This window comes from Aotus nancymaae, unplaced genomic scaffold (assembly GCF_030222135.1).
Source record: "Aotus nancymaae isolate 86718 unplaced genomic scaffold, 86718_ANA_hifiasm-v0.15.2.pri h1tg000049l, whole genome shotgun sequence".
In the NCBI taxonomy this organism is placed as follows: domain Eukaryota; kingdom Metazoa; phylum Chordata; class Mammalia; order Primates; family Aotidae; genus Aotus; species Aotus nancymaae.
In genome coordinates, this window is record NW_026988463.1 from 14,416,325 (window position 1) to 14,438,492 (window position 22,168).

The 22,168-nt window shown below is 46.6% G+C and overlaps 1 protein-coding gene across 2 annotated transcripts in view; it reads right to left on the reverse strand.

The window, feature by feature from the left end:
* The window catches only part of SNX29 (sorting nexin 29), a 596,058-nt gene that overhangs the window by 508,086 nt on the left and 65,804 nt on the right, over positions 1 to 22,168 (reverse strand). Inside the window, exons 5-9 of one of the 2 annotated variants that reach the window (XM_064362489.1) lie at positions 20,436 to 20,616; positions 15,414 to 15,484; positions 13,253 to 13,501; positions 9,644 to 10,019; positions 761 to 879 (exon numbers count right to left, since the gene is read on the reverse strand). In XM_064362489.1, the coding sequence (XP_064218559.1) occupies positions 761 to 879; positions 9,644 to 10,019; positions 13,253 to 13,501; positions 15,414 to 15,484; positions 20,436 to 20,616 (996 nt within the window). Of the gene's footprint in view, positions 1 to 760; positions 880 to 9,643; positions 10,020 to 13,252; positions 13,502 to 15,413; positions 15,485 to 15,578; positions 15,657 to 20,435; positions 20,617 to 22,168 lie in introns of those variants that run through there. The other variant, XM_064362490.1, reaches the window with a different exon arrangement.

Here is a 22,168-nt window from a genome sequence, read left to right on the forward strand (position 1 = left end):
AAAAACGTTTACCCATACCAGAGAAAAAAATTTTTTTCTTGAAACAGAGTCTCGCTCTGTGGCCCAGTGTGGAGTGCAGTGGCATGATCTCGACTCACTGCAACCTCCACCTCCAGGGTTCAAGCAATTCTCCTGCCTCAGCCTCCTGAGTAGCTAGGATTACAGGCACCTGCCATTACAGCCAGATAGTTTTTGTATTTTTAGTAGAGATGGGGATTCACCATGTTGTCCAGGCTGGTCTAAAACTCCTGACTTCAAGTGATCCACTCGCCTCGGCTTCACAAAGTGCTGGGATCACAGGCGTAAGCCACCGCGCCCGACCAAGAAACAGCTTCTAACCAAGCTACTTCCTAATCCCCAAGTGCTTTTCTGCACAGGGTGCCAGGGCCTTTATGGACAGGGGTTCAGTTACCTTCTTGCATCTCCAAAGAGGCAAAATCGTGGTTCCTCTTTGTGGTCAGCTTTTACACAACCAAGTTCAACAAGCCACTGGAGAGGGAGAAAAACAGACCTGGGGGCCCTGGTGACTTGCCAGCTGGTTCAGCCCAACACTCGCTCCACACAGAGCAACTCAGGATACTCAGGTTCAGGTAGAAAGCCAAGCCCTCTCTCATTTCTGAATCTCAATGAGCCCCACCTGACCCTGAGCCCCCCTGCCTCCTGGCTCCCATTCCTACCTGTCCAGGTAACTCAGATATTCCTGCTGGTTCTGGTAGCCAAAGCTCTGATTGGAGGAAAGGAGTAATCGGGAGACACCCACCTGCTGGGCTGTAGGAGCCCACACCACTGACAGGGAAGAGGATGTCGGAGTCATTGTGCAGCACCTTCAGCGGAGCCCAGCTGTGCATCTGGGAGAGGCAGGTGTTCCCATCCAGGGGCCTAAGATGAAAGAACACAGCTGCAGGACAGGCCAAAGAGCCTGGAGGCCTCACGACTCACCAACAAGCATCTGCCGGCATCCATGGTGCCCTCCTGAGAACCAACCAGGCCACGGCGCGGCTGAGAACAGAAGGAGGTGTGGGCCTGGGAGGCGGAGCGTGGAGTCCAGATACAGACCTCTTGCATTTGTTCTCTCAACCAGTGTTTATTGAGCATCTACTACATATGCCAGGCACTGGGCGGCAAAAGAACCAGTGAACAGTGTTGATCCTGCCCTTAGGGAGTTTGCAGTTTGGTCGGGGGCAGAGACACGAATCAAATAATCCTCCAAGAAGCTGTAAATGGTAGCTCAGATCGTGGAGGAAGGTCATTCCAGGAAGGTCGTGGAAGGCTGCCTGGAAGATGCAGGGCTTAAGGAGGGAGCTGGAGGAAGCCCAATTCCCCATTTAAGAGGAAGGACAGAGGCTTGAGGGAGGGGACAGCACATGCATCATGTGCCATCTGCTCCAGGTTCCAAAATGACAGCAGCCACTTGACCTGAGGCTAGCGTTGCTCTGCCTTGCTGCTTCTCAGCCCCTCGTGGGTAAAGGAACAGAATCAGACCAGTCATGTCTGGGTCCCTTCCAAGAAAGGGAGTCGGCTCAATTATTAACCAGGCTCATATACTCTGCTATATTGTCACCTTACCCACAGAGTACAAAACTCTAATGTGTACCATCTTTGTAACGCCAGGCAGTGTGGTTGAGTTTTTTTGGGAGTAAATACCCACCGCAGCACTTGCCTCTGAGCAATAGAGAAACGTTAATAAATACCAGGAGGTAGTTTTTGTACAGTCATACCCCGGTATCTGAATTACATCGGTATCCGCCGTTCCGTAAACCCCTTGCAAATCTGAGGATGCTTAAAGTCTCTGGTTTGGTTTCTTTTTAGAGTCGGGGTCTTGCTCTGTTGCCCACGCTGGAGTGCAGTGGCACGATCATAGTTCACTGCAACCTTGAGATCCTGGGCTTCAGCGACCCTCCTGCCTCAGCCACCCAAGGAATTTGGACTCCAGGCATGAGCCACCATACCCAGCTAATTTTTTGTTTTGTTTTGTTTTCTGTGAAGACAGAGTCTCGCTATGTTGGCCAGGCTGGTCTCAAAATCATAGCCTCAAACGATCCTCCTGCCTCAGCCTCCCCAAGTGCTAGGATTACAGGCATAAGCCACCTTGCCTGGCCTCAAGTCCCTGATGTAAAATGGTGTAGTATCTGCATAAGCACATCCTCTCACATAGGTACTCTAAATCATCTCTAGATTGCTTATGATACCTAATATAATTCAAATTCTATGTAAATAGCTGTTAGCTGTATTTTTATTTGTATTATTTTTTTTTTATTCTTTTGTAATATTTTTGATCCGCAGTTGGTTGAAACCATAGATGTGGAACCCACAGATGCAGCACCCATGGATGCAGAGAGCCAACTGCAGTCTAGGGTTTACAATGTCATTTTGTATCTCAGCAGATAAAGAAGACCAAAGCAGACCATAATCATACCCACTTAGGAAAGGATGGAAAGAGGGCAGGGGAGGGAGAGGGATGGGCAGACAGAGGGAGCAAGGGCAAAAGAAGAAAGAGTGTGTGGCTTGTCCAAGGCCATCAGCCCTAAGCAGCCAAGACTGTGGGACTGGAGCCCAGGTCTTCCAAATCCAAGTGCGCTGGGTGTCTTTTCTCCTGTCCACAAGTGACATTACTTATATAGTTTGGCTTTATTTTAGAGCTACTCTAAAATGAACAAATATTTCTGTAATAGACCAGAGAGATACATATTTGAGGCTTTGCGACATACTCTTCTTTGTTGGTGTCTCTTCACAACTCTTTAAAAATCTAACAATCATTCACTGCTTGGGGGCGGATTTGGCCTGCAGGCATGGATTGCCAGCTCCTATTTGAGACGCTTATCAGGTAGAAGTCTCCTTTCAGCCCTCTCCAGCTTTTGGCCAGACATCTGGCACAGAGAGAGAAACGCTGGAGGAAATAATCCTAGCAGAATTTTGCAAGACATATCATTCAACCATGGCTGTAACACAATGAGGCTTTCAGACAGCAGGGTGCGGGCAAAAGAAGAGTTGCTCCTGCCTGGGTCCTAACACTAAGCCCAACCTGGGCAGAGTCCTGGGTGAACTTGGCCGTGCCTTGGGAATCTGCCAAGAGGTGCCCTCCTGAGGCTCTGACCTGGCCACTGGGGACCACAGGGCAGGTACCAGAGGTGGTCAGGGGCGCCCTTTCAGGAGAAGGTGGCAAAAGCAGCCAGCCCCTTCTCGGCCACTCCACTGGTTTGGGGCAGGTGCAACGTTCTGCTGGTTTCTAAGATAATTCTTGACCCTTCCCCACAACATATGCAAGTGCAAGGTCAAGCCAGGCCCCAAGAGGAAGTGAGCCTCAAGGACCACCGCCTCAAAATGAATTACATTAAAGATTGCTGGCCAGACACAGTGGCTCACACTTGTAATCCCAGTAGTTTGGGAGGCCAAGGGAGAAGGATCACTTGAGCCCAGGAGTTCGAAACCTGCCTGGGCAACATAACAAGAGCCCTGTCTCTACAAAAAAATTTAAAAATTAGCCAGGTATGGTGTTGCACACTGTAGACCTAGCGACTGGAGGGGCTGAGGTGAGAGGATCTCTTGAGCCTGGAAGGTTGAGGCTGCAGTGAGTCGAGGTCATGCCACTGCCTCCAGCCTGGGCCGCAGAGCAAGACCTTATCTCCAAAAAAAGAAAATAAAAATAATAGTAATAATAACAGGCCAGGCTCTGTAGCTTACACCCGTAATCCCAGCATTTGGGGAGGCCTAGGCGGGTGGATCACCTGAGGTCAGGAGTTCAAGACCAGCCTGGCCAACATGGTGAAACCCATCTCTACTAAAAATACAAAAATTAGCTGGGCGTGGTAGTGAGTACCTGTAATCCCAGCTACTTGGGAGGGTGAGGCAAGAGAATCACTTGAACCCGGGAGGCAAAGATTGCAGTGAGCCGAGACTGTACCACTGGACTCCAGCCTGGGTGACACAGCAAGACTCTGTCTCAAAAAATATCTATGTATATTAACTCATTAGGTCATCTTCATAACACTGGATGCTCTAACACATAATTTGAGATGTTTTGAGATCCTAAACATTAAGACGTCAAGGCTTAAACTACAAAATCTTCCACTGTTAACTGTCTCCCTGTGGCTGCACATTTAGGTCAGCTCCAGTGTTCCGCTTCTCTGAATAAGGACTTTGGTATGTAGATGCGGCAACTTTTCCCTGAGTTAAGGGTATGTCCTCCAGGCAGCTTCTTGCACTCGGATTGCTAAATCAAGTGGGATAAACATCCTTCAGCTCATGCCAGTTTGTCAAACTGCTTTCCCCCATGGCCATCAACTACTCCAGCTCAACTGCTTCCAGCTGTCTACGAGGGCAGCCCTTGGGCACCACCCCTGCAGCCTCATTCATCCCACAGACACCGAGTGAGTGCTATGGGATGTGCCTGGAACTGAGGAGCCACTGACAGCAAAATCTTTCCCTTCCACCAGGGCATGAACCCAAGGTCTCCACAAATATGACGGGCAAAATATGAGGCCTTGTTTCACTTTGCATTTCCTTAACTGCTACTGAGATGTGGAATAGCGAGACGCCGTATATGTTTGTAGTCCTTTCTGAATTATGTTCCTGCCTACTTGCCTACTGGTATCATAGAGCACATATAAAGCGATAAGAAAAGCCCTGTCTGGGCCTGGCCCAGTGGCCCATGCCCGCAATCCCAGTACTTTGGGAGGCCAACATGGGAGGATCACTTGAGGCCAGGATGTCAAGAACAATGCCTTGAGACCCCATTTCTATTAAAAATTAGCCAGGTGTGGCGGCATGCACCTATAGTACTAGCAACTCAGGAGGCTGAGGCAGGAAGATCACTTGACTCTACGAGTTCCAAGCTGCAGTGAACTGTGATCATGCCACTACACTCCAGCCTGGATGACAGAGCAAGACCTGTCTCAAAAAGAAAGAAAAAAGAAAGAACAAAAGAACAAACCCTGACTGTAATAAAAATACTATCCCTTTTAAAGAAAAATACAAAAAGCAAAGCCAATACTTGTGATAAATACTGAGGCAGGAGAAACAAGACTCCCTTAGAAATGAGTTTAATGACCACTAAAGCCCTGTCCGGGCCTGGCCCAGTGGCCCACGCCTGTGCCTGTAATCCCAGTATTCTGGGAGACCAACATGGGAGCATCACTTGAGACCAGGAAGTCAAGACCAACCTGGGCAATGCCTTGAGACCCCATTTCTATAAAAAATTCTATAAAAAATTACTCCTCAGATTATGCTGAGGAGTAAGCCCAACTTTGACCAACAGAGGATCTTAAGGACAACAGGGCAGCAGACTGTGCCAGAGGCTTTGGAAATCCACAGTGAGCTTCTCCTGGTCTCGGCACATTCCCCTCACACATCTGCTGTACACCAGCCCCCTTGACCTTCCCTGTGAACACAAGCTTAGAATCAAAATCAAAGCATTACTCAGCAGGCCATCCCATCACTCTGCTGTGCCTTCCCCAGGCTGCTCTGTGGAAGGGTCAATCAAGATCCCTCTTTCTGCCAGAAGAGCTGTCCAGAGTCTGCAGGAGGCCCTCTCCCCTCAGAGGGCCCGGGCCACGTGAAAGTCACCCTGCACTATGTTGGGCATTTACACATCACAATGCTGGGGGCTGCCTTGGCTCACACACCAGCCTCACCCATGGGGCTACACTCAGTGGCATCAAAAGCAGCATCTCCTCAAAGGCCCAGATTACGAAGTAATGGCACATGGCCAGGTGCGGAGGCTCACACTTTTAATTCTAATGCTCCGGGAGGCTCAAGCAGGTGGATCACTTCAGCTCAGGAGTTCAAGACCAGCCTAGCCAACATGGTGAAACCCTATCTCTACTAAAACTATAAAAAGTTAGCCGGGTGTGTTGGCACATTCCTATCGTCTCATCTGAACTGGAGGCTGAGGCAGGAGAATGGCTTGAACCCGGGAGGCAGAGGCTGCAATGAGCTGAGACTGCACCACTCCAGCCTGGACCCTGGAGCAAGACTCCATTCCGAAAAAAAAGCACCTGTGAGGGTTAATTGTATGTGTCAATTTGGCTGGGCCACGATACCCAGATATTTGGTCAAACATTATTCTATGTTTCCGTAAGGGTACTTTTTACATGAGATCAACATTTAAATCAGTAGATTTGGGGTGAAGCAGATTACACTGCATAATGTGGGTGGGCTTCCTGCAAGCACTGTGAGGCCCCAATAGGAAAAAGATGGACCTTCCAGAGGAAGAAGAAATTCCCCCGCAGATTGCCTCTGGACTTGAACTGCAACTCTTCCCTGGATCTCCAGTCCACACAACTATCCTGCAGATTTTGGACTCCCCAGTCCCACAAACACGTGTGCCAATTCCTTAAAATATATCAAGAGAGAAGACTGGGTACAGTGGCTCATGCCTACAATCCCAGCACTCTGGGAGGCTGAGGCGGGTGGCTCACTTAAGGTCAGGTTTGAGATCAACCTGGCCAAAGCAGGGAACCCGTCTCTATTAAAAATACAAAAGTTAGCCAGGGATGGTGAGTGTCTGTAATTCCAGCTACTCAGGAGGCTAAGGCATGAGAATCGCTTGAACCTGGGAGGCAAAGGTTGCAGTGAGCTGAGATCGTGCCATTGCACTCCAGCCTGGGTGACAGAGCAAGACTTCATCTAAAAAAAAAAAAGAAAGAAAGAAAGAAAGAAGAGAGAAACACAGACAGAAACAGAGACAGATAGAGATGAAGTTAGAGGTAGAAACTAAGGCAAAAATAGAGCAAGACAGAGAAGGAGATACACACATCCACATACAGAACACCCCCCTCGGCCCCACCCCGCTGATTCTGTTTCTCTGGAGAGCCCTGAATAACACAGCAGGTCACAAGACTTGGATGCCAGGTACAAAAACATTACCTATGAGCAAGAACAAGGCCACTGAAAAGCTGCCTTAATAAATAGTTCCATCATAGGAAAAAAATCTTGTGTGTGAAAATATTCATTTGAGAACAGCTGATAAAAAAAAGCAAAAATAAAAACCATCAACCTAAATACCCAACAAAAGGGGAAACATTTCATCAGTCATAACAAGTTGATCTGACTGAACAGCAACTGATCTGGCAGAACAGGGTTCTGGGGAGAAATGGAACCAATGAATGTGTGCATGGATAGAGACCGACAGATAGACAGGCAGGCAGACGGACAGACAGGTAGGTAGGTAGATAGATAGACAGACAGAAAGACAGGTTTATATGGAGGAACTGGTCCATGCAACTGCAGAAGCCAAGAAGTCCCATGATCCACAGTTCACAAGCTGAAGAGCCAGGAAAGTTGGTGGTGTGGTGAAGTCCAAGTCTGAAGCCTGAGAACCAGGGGAGCAGATGGTGGGAGTCCCAGGCCCACAGCAGAAAACCCATGTCCCAGCTAAAGCTGGCAGGCAAAAAGGAAAGAATCCCTCTCTTCCTTGACCTTTTGCTCTGTTCAGGCCCTCAGTGGATTGGATGCTATCCACCCACGCTGGGGAGGGCTGTCTCCTTTACTGACGCCACCGAGTCCAACACTAACATCCCCAGAAACATTCTCACTGATGCACCCAGAAGTAACGTTCAATCTGGATACCCCACAGCCCAGTTAAGTTGACACACAAAATTAACCATCACATCAACAAATCAATATTCATAATTATGTAAAAACATGAAAGGCATTTGACAGAACAGCTAGGTATGATGGCTGACACCTGTAATCACAGCATTTTGGGAGGCCGAGGCAAGCAGATCACCTGAGGCCAGGTGTCCAAGACTAGCCAAGCCAACATGGTGAAACCCCGTTTCTACCAAAAATACACAAAGTAGCCAGGTGTGGTGGTGCACACCTGTAGCCCAGCTACTCGGGAGGCTGAGGCACGAGAATCACTTGAACCCCAGAGGCAGGTTGCAGTGAGCCAACATCATGCCATGGCACTCCAGCCTGGGCAACAGAGTAAGACACAGCCTTAAAAAAAAAATGACAGTATAAGCTTTGGATTACAGCATATCTGAATCCAGATTTCAACTCTGCCAACAGCTTTGACAAATCTTAACTCTCTATAGAATCCTGTTCTTCTGTCTGTAAAATGGGAATGATACCCACTAATCTCACATGGTTGCTAGAAGTCTTACAATACAGTGCATAAATCACCTGCAGCACCTGGCATATCTCAGATGATCAACAAAGTAACACTATTAGTACAAGCATCCATGCAGAAGGGGACTAGAGTAAAAATCAAAAAACAAAAATAGGCATAGTCTCATCAGAAAAAAAAACCCTAATTTTAAAACAACATGAAAATGAAAATCTTAGGGCTAGAGGCATACTGTGGCCTAAACAATATCATAAGATTCAGGCCACACAGAAAGATACATTTCTATATATTCACGTTACGCTTATTTTTTTTAGAGATGGAGTCCTGCTGTGTTGCCCAGGCTGGTCTCAAACTCCTGACCTTAAGCAATCCTCCCACCTCAGCCTCCCAAAGTGCAGACAATACAGGCATGAACCACTGTACCCGGCCTCATTTTACACTTTAATGGACTGGATTTTGCAGTAGTCATGATTAGGATGGCACTGTGCACTACAAAGCCTAAGAGGTAACTGGCTTATTTGGGCTTTTGGGGGGTTTTTTTGAGAAGGAGTTTCACTCTTGCTGCCCAGGCTGGAGTGCAATGGGATCATCTCGGCTCCGCCTCCGATGTTCAAGTGATTCTCCTGCCTCAGCATTCCAAGTATCTGGAGTTACAGGTATGTAGCATCATGCGGGGCTAATTTTGTATCTTTTTAGTAGAGAAGGGGTTTCATCATGTTGGTCAGGCTGGTCTTGAACTCCTGACCTCAGGTGATTCACCCACTTCAGCCTCCCAAAGTGCTGGGATTACAGGTGTTAGCCACCATGCCCAGCCAACTCCACTGTTAAAGCAGCACATGCAGGCAAGTTAGTGCTATTCACACCCCTGCAGATAAACACAGAAGTCACCCTACTACAACTATTCTCCTAACCCGCCTTCTTCCTGAGCTTCCTGTGCTAGTGGCAAGTCAGAGATGCTAGGAAAATACAGTCAATGAAAATGACTGATGTATATATAAAGCAAAAATTTCAAGGCACACATTGTGACCTTAACTTTATATTAAGTGCCCTCAAATTGTATTCCCTTTCCCTCTTTTAGTTCTCAGAGGAATGGCAAATAACACTCCTTCCAAGTAACACTCCTAAATCAACACCTGAAGAATGAATGATGCCCTGAGCAAACATAAAACTTGCAGTCCTATTTCACCCAATACCATAGAAACAGAAAACAGTGAACCTAAACCCCCCTCATTAAAAGCGCAAGGGGAGGCTGCGCACCATGGCTCATGCCTGTAATCCTAGCACTTTGGGAGGCGGAGGCAGGTGGATCACTTGAGGTCAGGAGTTAGAGACCGGCACGGCCAACATGGTAAAACCCCATCTTTACTAAAAATACAAAAAGTAGCTGGATATGGTGGGCACCTGTAATCCCAGCTACTAGGGAGGGTGAGGCAGGAGAGTTGCTTGATCCCAAGAGGTGGAAGTTGCAGTGAGCTGAGATCACTTCACTGCACTCCAGCTTGGGGGACAGTGAGACTCCATCTCACACACACACACACACACACACACACACACAAAAGCATGAGGGGAACTTACTTCTCAACTGACTCCGAGTGGCCCCTGTGCTTCCTTCCTGATGAGTTTCCATACATGTCATCTTCGTTTTCATCTACATCTTCATCATCAATGCTTTTCACATCAAGCTTCTGGTACCCAAACTCCCCGTTCAAAGACAGGGAATCAATTTTCCATGAGTTACTGCTCTGACTTCCATTGGAATTTGGCCCGAAGGGGCTTTCAAAGGCCGACATGATATTGACAGAGGAGCGGTCAGAGTTCTCCTCTGAGCTCTCCCCTGCCCCAGGTATCTTTTTAAATACATCCCCAGAGTTCTGCTCATCTTCCTCATCATCAAATGAGATAATGTTGGTCACTTTTTTTTTCTTCTTCCGCTCCTTTTTGCATTTGGCATCTGGCAAAAAAAAAGATTTGGTATAAGAAAAAGTAAGCAAGACAAAAGGATGATCAAACAACTCACCTCCAGGTTATGGAAAATACTATCAACTGAGAAATACACTGTAACATTAATTCAGACTTTTAAAAAATCCTCAACAAAAAACTGTCTATAGATCGAGCAGAATGGATGCAGGCCTCTACCTCTGATTGAAATAAACACACCATAGAGCACACACTGAAACTGTTCTAAAAGCAGTAACTTTGATGCGAAGGATGCTACCATTATCGAAATGATCTTCAGTGCTTCACTTTAAAAAATATTCTCATGGCTGTAGATGAGCCCACGAAAACCAGTTGGGGGGTGTGGTCAACTGTTGAACAGCCTCAAATTCCTGCCATTCCTGTGCAATGCCCCTTTGCAATGGGGCTTCGTGGTTCTTCCCAGCCAGAAGAGATGTCTATTTCTGCACCCTCTTGAATCTGGCTGATGTAGTGCTCTGCTTTTTCATTCTTTAAGAGTCATGGAGTCTCACTCTATTACCCAGGCTGGAGTGCAGTAGCGTAATCATAGCTCACTGTAACCTCAAATTCCTGGGATCAAACAATCCTCTGGCTTCAGACTCCCGAGTAGCTGGGACTACAGGCGCACACCACAACACCCAGCTAATTTTATTATTTTTTATTAGAGATGAGGTCTTGCTGTGCTGCCTAGGCCGGTCTCAAAACCTGGCCTCAAGAAATCCTCCCACCTCAGCCTCCCAAATTGCTGGGATTATAGGCATGAGCCACCATGCCCTGCTTTTACAAACAGAATGTGACAGAAATGGCCGCGTACAGTGGCTCATGCCTGTAATCCTAACACTTTGGTAGATCACTGGAGGTCAGGAGTTCCAAACCAGTCTGGCCAACATGGCAAAATCCTGTCTCTACTAAAAATACAAAAAGAAAATTAGTCATCGACATGTGGTGAGTGCCTGTAATCCCAGCTATTTGGGAGGCTGAGGCAGGAGAATTGATTGAACCTGGGAGGCGGATGTTGCAGTGAGCCAGAGGTTGCAGTTAGCCAAGATCGTGCCATTGCACTCCAGTCTAGGTGACAGAGCAAGACTCCCTCTCGAAAAAAAAAAATATGTGGCAGAAATAACACTATGTGAGTTTCTAGTGCCTCAGCATAAAAAAGGTCTCACAGCTTTGCCTTCACCCTCTCAGATAGCAGCCCTAACCCCACACATAAAGAAGGCAGTTCAGCTGACTGGAGGATGAGAGGCCATGGGTAGAATCTGAACTGCCCCAGGACTGATTCCAGACATGTGGGTGGGGCCATCTTGAATCTTCCAATGTAACCACCAGCTGCCATGAATGGGCCCAGGGGACCCAGCAGAAGAGCCACCATGCCAATCCATATAAAAAAGTAACGAACTGTGGTGATTTTAAGCCGCTACATTTTTGAATCACTTGTTATATAACACAGGCTAACTGAAACAGAAATCAAGTCTGCTTTAGTGACCAGCACTCAGAGAAGACTCTTTGTGCCCCCATTTTAATCATCACGCTTGGATGTAAGACACTTTGAGCCAATTCCAAAAATCAAATCCATCTAAACCAATATGTGATGCGGTGAGGCCTCACTGGTGTAACACAACTCTGAGATTACCTCAAAAGTAGAGTTCCAAAAATGGGTAGGACTACTTCTCCTTTGGGGGTAGAAATATCAGTGTCTTTGTTACACAAAGCCATCAAAAGCCCTATCTCCTACATCATTCACGCAGGGTATCTACCGGAGAAGCAGAGGGCAAGACAGACAAGGTCACTGCATACCAAAGACACCATGGGATTCTGTACTTTCACCATCCATAATTCCAAAGGGATGGCCACAATTACTGCCTTGCTTAAGAAATTTGAGAATACTAAGTACTTAAGCCCAAAATTTCCAATTTCAACCAGGTACAGTGGCTCATACTTGTAATCCCAGCACTTTGGGAGGCCAAGGCAGGAGGATCACTTGAGGCCAGGAGTTCAAGACCAGCCTGGGCAACATAGCAAGACCCTGTCTCTACATATACATACATACACACATACACACGCAACAAAATTTCCAATTTTGCTGTAGCAACATCTTAATGTCCCAAAAGTCTCAAGGGGTATTAAAAACTTACTGAATTAACCTTAACTGAATCAACTTTCTATTTTTATTTAATTTTTTTAATTAAAAATTTTAAAAAACAGGCTGGGCATGGAGGCTTACATATGTAATCCTAGCACTTTGGCAGGCTAAGGCAGGCAGGTCACTTGAGGTCAGGAGTTCGAGACCAGCCTGGCCAACATGGTAAAATGCCATCTCTGCTAAAAATACAAAAAGTAGCCAGGCATATTTTTGTGTGCCTGTAGTCCCAGCTACTCGGGAAGTTGAGGCAGGAGAACAGCTTAAACCTGGGAGGTGGAGGTTGCAGTGAGCTGAGATCATGACACTGTACTCCAGCCTGGGCAGTGAGACTCTGTTTCAAAAAAAAAAAAAAAAAGAGTTAAAAAATTGAGACGAGGTCTCACCACATTGCCCAGGCTGGTCTAGAACCCTTGAACTCAAGCGATCCTCCTGCCTTGGCCTCTCAAAGTGCCAGGATTACAGGTGTGAGCCACTGAGCCGAGCCTGAATCAACTCTCTTTTGCCTCCCAGAGCCTAGAGTCAAAGCTGACAACTTCTCTCTTCCCTGAGGCCTCCACTTAAATGCCATCCCCAGTGGGAGGCAAGCCCAATGGTAGATGCACCCTATAGCAGCTTATGCTTGGTTTTCATCCCTTTTATCCTAAAGATCATAAATTATATACTTTATCATGAACTACCCACCCACATCCATCCCAAAGCAGACTGCGGGCTACCTGCTGGCAATCTGTCTTTCCTATTCAGCTCTCTGCCTAGCACGCAGAACACGATGAAGGAACAAATAAAGGAATGAATGAATAAGGATCAACGCCATCTGGCTCCCCGTGTCTCTCACACCCTCACTTTCTGTTTGCTGTGGCTGAGCTACTCATTTTTCCACCCTGCAATTCTTGCATCTAGGTAAGGCCATCAGAGCCCTTTCAGAGTGAATGAGGATGAGAAACAGAAACACAAATGTGAAGGGAAATTGCAAGTGCACTGGACTCCATTCCCCTTGGAACGACTTTCAGGTGATGAGGTGTGTCCGTCTACCTCATCAGCCACATTCTGCTTCCCTCTGCTCTGCCTCAAGCATAGCTCCTGCTCACCAGCGCTGACGTTCCTGGACACGACGGGGAGCGGGTCAGTCTCCTGTTCGGGTTTGATGAGGATGGAGACAGCAGAGGAGGCTGTGATCTCCCTAAACAGGCTGCTCACTCCTTGCGTGGACTCCTTCAGCAAGGAGGTCACATTCTGCGTTGACTCCTTTAAGAGGTCTGAAACGGTGGGAGCAAACTTACTCTGCCCGTTCAAATCCTTGTTGTCGATGTTAATCGCAAAGAGTATGGAGTTCAGACCTGCCCAAAAAAATGGAAAAGTCTGGAGTGCTTGCTGATGGGCAGTCATACCCCTAAGAAGAGAAGACAGCTGCAGACAACAGAGTACACAAGAGGAGACACAGTGATCTTAAACAGATATTAAAAAACCTTCCACACAGAGGTCACAGTGAGCCAAGATCACACCACTGCGCTCCAACCTGGATGACAGAGCAAGACTCTGTCTCGAAAACTACAACAACAACAAAAACACCTCCTCTGGCTGGGTGCGGTGGCTCACACCTGTAATCCCAGCACTTTGGGAGGCTGAGGAGGGTGGATCACGAGGTCAGGAAATCGAGACCGTCCTGGCCAACATAGTGAAACCCGTATATTAAAATACAAAAAAATTAGCCAGGCATGGTGGTATGCGCCTATAGTCCCAGCTGCTCAAGAGGCTAAGTCAGGAGAATCGCTTGAACCCGGGAGGCAGAGGTTGCAGTGAACCAAGATCGCACCACTGCACTCCAGCCTGGCAACAGAGTAAGACTCAGTCTCAAAAAAAAAAAAAAACTAAAAACTCCCACAAAACTGGGGTCAGCAGATAACCATTATCATGGGAGCTGAGTCATGCCACATTCTCTCCCTAACAGCCAGGAAGACAAATAGGAAAAAGAAGTCAGAAGGGAGAAGGTGAAGACACAAGCTCTGGGATCAGGCTGCCTGGAAGTGAATCCCAGCACTGCCACCTACTAGCTACAAAACCTTGGTCCAGCACTTATCATCTCTCTGTACTCCAGTTACCTAATCTGTAAGATGGGGACAGTATTATTGCCCTCACAGGATTCTAAGTATTAAAGGCACTCACTCACGAAAACACTCAGCTCAGTAAACCATCAAATGTGCACTGATAGCATCACTGTCATTACTGTGGGCAGAAACTTACACTGGTATCTTACGACCTACAAAGGAAATCATGGTCAAATCCTTTTTCTCATCAATGAACAGGACATAACCCCAAATACATGACTTAGTATAAACTTTCAAGGAAAAACAAAAAGGAGGCAACAAAGAACTTGGAAAGAAGAAGCAAGCTGCCTACTATAGTGCGGCTGATTCCACCTTTCACCCTTTGAGTCAAACAACAAACAGTGTAACAGTCCACAGAGTAACATCAACCCAGGGCCTCCGTGTTGACTAATCATGTGCATGACTCCTGACCTCACATGATTCTCTCACAGCCCCATGAAGTTGACTGCTGAGACAGCATGATTCCCACCTCACAGAGAGGAAAGAAAAGGTAGCAAAGCTTACAGTAACCACCCCTGGTCACTAGGTAGCAAGGGGTAAAGCCAGAATTCAAAGGTAGGTTTCCCACCTCCAATTCCCCCCAGTGCATATTACATCTCCAAAGCCCAACTAAAAACCTTCAAATCTACGCTTTCTCTGCCAGTGTCTCACATTCTAGATAAATCGACCCAACATTCTGGCCTGGCACAGTGGCTTGTGCCTGTAATCCCAACACTTTGAGCTCAGGAGTTGGAGACCAGCCTGGCCAACATAGTGAAACCACATCTCTACTAAAATACAAAAATTAGCCAGGAGTGGTGGCAGACTCCTGTAATCCTAGCTTCTCCAGAGGCTGAGGCAGGAGAATCGCTTGAACCCAGGAGGTGGAGGTTGCGGTAAGCCAAGATTGCACGTACCACTGTACTCCAGTCTGGGTGACAGAGTGAGGCTCTAAGAAAAAAAAAAAAGGATGCAAAATGGACCCAACATTCAATGCTAGTAAAAAAAAAAAAAAAAAAAAAAAGGACAGCAGCAAGTGACTCATTAAGTTGTTGAGGGACAGGGAAGAATCACAGCATCCCATGGGGTTGTGGATCTACCCCAAGGCAGCCCCTCTGCTCACAAGCATCACAAGGTCCGGCACTCTGGCCTGGGCCAGGCTTACCGGCTGCCATGGTAGGAAGCATGCTAGACCTCTCTTCATCCATCACAAACGACCAGTCTTCATAAAAAGTGCTGCAGATTGAAAGAGAAAAGGAAACAGTTCTTAGTAGTGGTTCCCTGTGTCCATTGAGCAGGCAATTCTATTAGCTCCCTGGAAGATCTGCACCTGGTCACCTCAGGAGAGATATGATTTGTCTGAGGTCTCTGCTGGTTTAAAGCTTCTGGTTATGAACAGAAGATGGAACCTGTACATCCTTGCTGGTCCCCTGACACCTCCAGCTTTAGAATACTAAAATAGACATGATATGTAAATGTACCTATAAAGCAGCAAAGCAGAAGGAAGCAGACAGATGGGTGACTTCCACTCAAGTAATGACCCCAAGAGACAGACAGGAAATCTAAGCCCAGCCAACAGGGCTTGCCTGATTTGCCTAATACAAGAAGAGACCATTTCAGACAGAAATCACAGAGCCTCTATGGCTTCATTAACAAGGGCGTTTAATATGATGCCTGCCTTGGCCGGGTGCAGTGACTCACACCTGTAAACCCAGCACTTGGGAGGCCGAGGCGGGGGTGGATCATTTGAGGTCAAGAGTTCAAGACCAGCCTGGTCAACAATAGTGAAACCCTGTCTCTACTAAAAATATAAAAAATTAGCCAGGCCTAATAGCAGGTGCCTATACTCCCAGCCACTTGGGAGACTGAGCCAGGAGAATCACTTGAACCTAGAGGTTCAGTGAGCAGAGAACGAACCACTGTAGTCCAGCTTGGATGAAAGAGCGAGACTCCGCCTCAAAATAATAATAATAATAATAGCAATATAATGCCTGCCTGGGTTACCTGAATGCCCAAGTTATCCTTGGAAAGGGCTAGGAGGCTAAAAAGACCCCACAAATCTACATGGCAGGAGAGGTAGGGGTGTCAGGGAAGCCTACAGGGCCTGTCCAAGCTCATCTGGCCAAAAAATGGTCCAGCCAGGGCTTAAAGGTTGGTCTCCCAAGTCCAACTTCCAAGCTCTCTCTGATTCCCTGTTAAGATACAGCAACCAAAAATCCCCAATGCCGTAACTTCCCCACCAGGTCATTGAATTCTAAATTAATGGAGGCAAAACTCAATTTCACTAAAGCAAAATCAGGGATACGCAACCTGTAGTTGAGTGAGGGACTGGAAAAATTAGCCACTGAAGTGACTGAATACAACCAACAGAAAGGGAGAAGAGACACATTTCCAATATACTTAACCAGAAAATGTAAGTATATGCACAGACCACATGCTCAAGCTGACATTGTGACTGCAGCTGATTCCCAAAATAAGGATTCTTTAAAAATCTGAGCCCGTCGCCGGGCACAGTGGATCATGCCTATAATCTCAGCACTTTGGGAAGCCGAGGCGGGTGGATCACAATGTCAGGGGTTTGAGACCCATCTGGCCAACACAGAGAAACCCCATCTCTACTAATAATATAAAAAAAATTAGCCAGGTGTGGTGACACACGCCTGTAATCCCAGCTACTAGGGAGGCTGAGGCAGGAGAATTGCATGAACCTGGCAGGCAGAGGTTCACTAAATTCAGTAAGCTGGCAGTTCGTCAATAGTGTGACATGCTACTGTCACGCTACTCAGTAGTGTGACTCGACATCGTGCCATTGCACTCCAGTCCAGTCAACAGTGTAAGACTCGGTCTCAAAAAAAAAAAAATCTGAGCCTGTTTTGTGCATCTAAATGAATGTGTTTTCCCCACATCAGGTTAGGGAAGTGGCTAGTGATCCAGGTAAGGTCAGCTGTGATTCTTAACTGCTGGACTCGCTTCTTGTTCACTTCAACTTTGAGACTGAGTATGTAACTCTGAACTACCCGTAAATGATATGCTGCAAAGAGCCTCACAGAAATTCACTTCAAGAAACTGGAGTATGTTCTCCTCAACCAAAGTTGGTTAATGCCCCAGAGGTTCAGACATTCTCAGACCCTGGACTCTGACCCTGAGCGGTACACAGGTGCCATCAGGGTAGGTCCTCTTGGCTCCCAAGCCCTCCCATTTTAAATTCATAGAGGTTACCATACAATTGAACAAGGTGCCACAGGCAACAGAGAACTTTAAGGGTATTTTTAGAGTCCCAGTGCACAATACCAGAAGACCTGAAACATGACCAGTAGAAAGGTGACCACAGCAGTAGATAAAGCAGAAGATGGGACCTGAACTAGGGAACACAGGGCAAGACAAAAATTAAGGGAGCATGTCACAGTACTGACGAACTGCCCGCTTACTGAATTTAGTGAAATTTCACTGCTGAAGATCTGGGTATTTCTTTTTTTATTTTTTTATTTTTTATTTTATTTTATTTTTTTTTATTGCATTTTAGGTTTTGGGGGTACATGTGAAAAACATGCAAGGTTGTTGCATAGGTGCATACGTGGCAGTGTGATTTGCTGCCTTCCTCCCCTTCACCCATATCTGGCATTTCTCCCCATGCTATCCCTCCCCAACTCCCCACCCCCCCCGCTGCCCCCCCCACTCCCCGACAACAGATCCCCGTGTATAGTGCTCCCCTCCCTGTGTCCATGTGTTCTCATTGTTCAACACCCGCCTATGAGTGAGAACATGTGGTGTTTGATTTTGTGTTCTTGTGTCAGTTTGCTGAGAATGATGGTTTCCAGGTTCATCCATGTCCCTACAAAGGACGCGAACTCCTCGTTTTTAATGACTGCATAATATTCCATGGTGTATATGTGCCACATTTTTCCTGTCCAGTCTATCATCAATGGGCATTTGGGTTGGTTCCAGGTCTTTGCTATTGTAAACTGTGCTGCTATGAACATTCGTGTGCATGTGTCCTTATAGTAGAACAATTTATAATCCTTTGGATATATGCCCAGTAATGGGATTGCTGGGTCAAACGGAATTTCTATTTCTAGGTCCTTGAGGAATCGCCACACTGTTTTCCACAATGGTTGAACTAATTTACACTCCTACCAACAGTGTAAAAGTGTTCCTATTTCTCCACATCCTCTCCAGCATCTGTTGTCTCCAGATTTTTTAATGATCGCCATTCTAACTGGTGTGAGATGGTATCTCAATGTAGTTTTGATTTGCATTTCTCTAATGACCAGTGATGATGAGACTGATATCCAGAATTTACAACGAGCTAAAAAAGATTTACAAGAAAAAAACAAACAAGCCCATTCAAAAGTGGGCGAAGGATATGAACAGATACTTTACAAAAGAAGACATACATGAGGCCAACAAGCATATGAAAAAATGCTCATCATCACAGATCTGGGTATTTCTAATGGAGACGTTACTTAAGGAACCAGAACAGGATGCATCAGTGTCGCTCTGTATCACTCAAGGACACAAAACAACATGTCTAGTCCACTATTCTCAGAGCAAAAGTAATGGCCACAGCCAGGCACGGTGGCTCACGCCTGATTCCAGCACTTAGGGATGCCAAGGCGGGTGGATCACCTGAGAGCAGGAGTTTGACACCAGCCTGGCCAACATGATGAAACCCTGTTTCTACTAAAAATACAAAAATCAGCTAGTGTGGTAGTATGCGCCTGTAGTCCCAGCTACTCAGGAGGCTGAGGCAGGATAAATTCTTGAACCCGGGAGGCAGAGGTTTAGTGAGCCAAGATGACGCCACTGCACTCTAGCCTAGGCAAAAGAGCAAGATTATGTCTCAAACAAAACAAACGACAACAACAACAAAATAACAAAATTATGGAAGTTTTTGTTTTTTGTTTTGTTTTGTTTGTTTTTGAGACAGGGTCTCGCTTTATGGCCAAGGCTGGAGTACAGTAGCATGATCTTGGCTCACTACAACCTCTGCCTCCCAGGTTCAAGCAATTCTCAGGCCTTAGGCCCTCCAAGTAGCTGGGATTACAGGCATGCACCACCACATGTAGCTAATTTTTGTATTTTTAGTAGAGACAGGGTTTCACCATGTTGGCCAGGCTGGTCTCAAACTCCTGACCTTAAGTGATCCGCCCACCCTGGCCTCCTAAAGTTCTGAGATTACAGGCATGAGACACCATGCCCGGTCTAAAATGGAAGTTTTAATAAAAACAAATGACTTGGCCAGGCACAGTCGTTCACATCTGTAATCCCAACACTTTGAGAGGCCAAGGCAGGCAGATCACCTGAGGTCAAGAGTTTAAGACCAGCCTGGACAACATGATGAAACCCCATCTCTACTAAAAATACAAAAAAATTAGCTGGGCCTGGTGGTGCACACCTCTAATCCCAGTTACTCAGGAGGCTAAGGCAGGAGAATCGCTTGAACTAGGGAGACAGAGATAGCAGCGAGCCCAGATAGTGTCACTGCACTCCAGCCTGGGCCACAGAACAACTCAAAAAAAAAAAAAAAAGTAAAAATGACTTCCTTCCCCAGCTTAAAATTTCCATATTGTTTTCAGTTTGGGATTGAATGAATGCAAGAATTCCAAATTAAAATTCCAGACCTGGCATGGTAGCTCACACCTGTAATCCTAGCACTTTGGGAGGCTGAGGCAGGAAGATCACTTGAGCCCAGGAGTTCGAGACCAGCCTGGGCAACACACTGAGACTCCATCTCTGCAAAAATTTTTTTTTAATTAGCCATGTATGGTGGCACACGATTGGGGTCCTAGCTGCTCAGAAGGCTGAGGTGGGAGGATTGCTTGAGCCAGGGAGGTCCAGGCTGCAATAAGCCATGCTCATGCCACTGCACTCCAACTTGGGCAACAGAGCAAGATCTATCTCAAAAAAAAAAAATCCAGAAAGTAAAGAGCAAGCTATGTCTTAAGACAATAGCTCTCTCCACATCCAAGCTGGCTGTATGCAGGTGCCATGCCAAGCCCTTTACAGGCAGTCTCTCAATGATTCTCCCCTAGCTTTCCCCACAGCTCAGCTGAACACACCAGAGCTGTTACAGGGAGGCCCATCCTAGATTGGGGAACTAGGATGAAAATCCAGGTGTTCTGACTCCAGACTCCAAGATCTTCACCCCTTGCTTCGCCCCATTCCAGGTCCCAACCCGGCCACGTACCTGAGCCTGCAGCGGTCGGCCAGGAGCATGTGCAGGTAGCGCTCCAGGGAGTGCTCGTTGAGGGCACAGCGCAGCCAGGCGCGGCCCCGGCCCACGTCCGAGGCGATGTGGCGCAGGGAGTAGAAGCGCTGCAGCTCGTGCTTGTTGAGGACCTCCTTCACGTAGTACCAGAACACGGGCTCTACAGAGAGAGGACACAGGCGCCTGGCACTTGGCCTGGGGCACTCAGCAGTGGGTGAGGAACACACACAGCCCCTAGACGATGTTGGAGATTGTAACAGAGTATCCCCTTAGCATGGAAAAGGTGGGAAATAATAGCAAAAACATGGAATCAACCCAGATCCCCATCAACAGTGGACTGCATAAACAAAATGTGGTACATTTACACCACAGAATTCTATGCAGCCATGAAAAAGAAACAAAATCATGTCTTTTGCAGCAACACGGATGACTAGAGGCCATTATCCTAAGCAAATTAAACAGAAAGAGAAAACTAAATACTGCATATTCTCACTTATTAATGGAAGCTGAATAGTGGGTACACACAGACATCAAGACAGCAACAAATACTGGGGACTACTAGAGGGAGTAGACAGAGAAGACAGCACGAGCTGAAAAAACACCTGCTGGGTACTATGTTCACCACCTGGGAGATGGGTTCAATCATGCTCTAAACCTCCACATCACGCAATGTACCCAGGTAATAAACCTGCACACGTACCCCCTGAATCTAAAATAAAAATTGACACTGGGAATGGTGGCTCACTCCTGTAATCCCAGCACTTTGGGAGGCCAACGCGGTGGATCACTTGAGGCTAAGAGTTCGAGACCAGATTGGCCAACACGGTAAAACCCCGTCTCTACTAAAAATGCAAAAATTACCTAGGCATGGTGGTGTACACCTATAATCCCACCTACTGAGCAGGCTGAGGCAGGAGAATCACCTGAACTCAGGAGGTGGAGATTGCAGTGAGCCGAGATCTCATCACTGCACTCCAGCCTGGGCGACAAAACAAGACTCTGTCCTAAAAAAAAAAAAATAGGCCAGGCGCAATAGCTCATGCCTATAATCCCAACACTTTGGGAGGTCAAGGCAGGCAGATCACAAGGTCAAGAGATCCAAACCATCCTGGCCAACATGGTGAAACCCCATCTCTACTAAAAATACGAAAATTAGCCAGGCATGGTGGCGCGCGCCTGTAGTCCCAGCTACTTGGGAAGCTGAGGCAGGAGAATCACTTGAACTCAGAAGGCAGATGCTGCAGTGAGCCGAGATCATGCCACTTTACTCCAGCCTGGCAACAGAGTAAGATTCCGTCTCAAAAAAAAAATATATATATATATAGTATAAGTATATGCATATATATTTATATGTGTAATTTTAAATACTGATTCATTTATTTTCTTCTCTAGATCATGAACATTTTCCTATTATAATTAAAAGTCTTTTAAAGATGATTTTTGATGACTTTCCACTAAAACATAACTATTTCCCTACTACTAAGCATATGGCACATGGCTAATTTTCCCTCTATACAGTAAAAAACACCCCTGTACATAAATAATTGTCCTCATTTCTAGTTCCTTAAGAACGATTTCCACATGTTGAATTACTCAGTCTCAGGATAGAAACATATTTAAGACTGTACGGGAAACCTAAGAAATTTTGTTTTTATCGGTAAGACAGTCATTCCTACAACTACTTGTATCTCCTCACATTTCACCACTTTTTA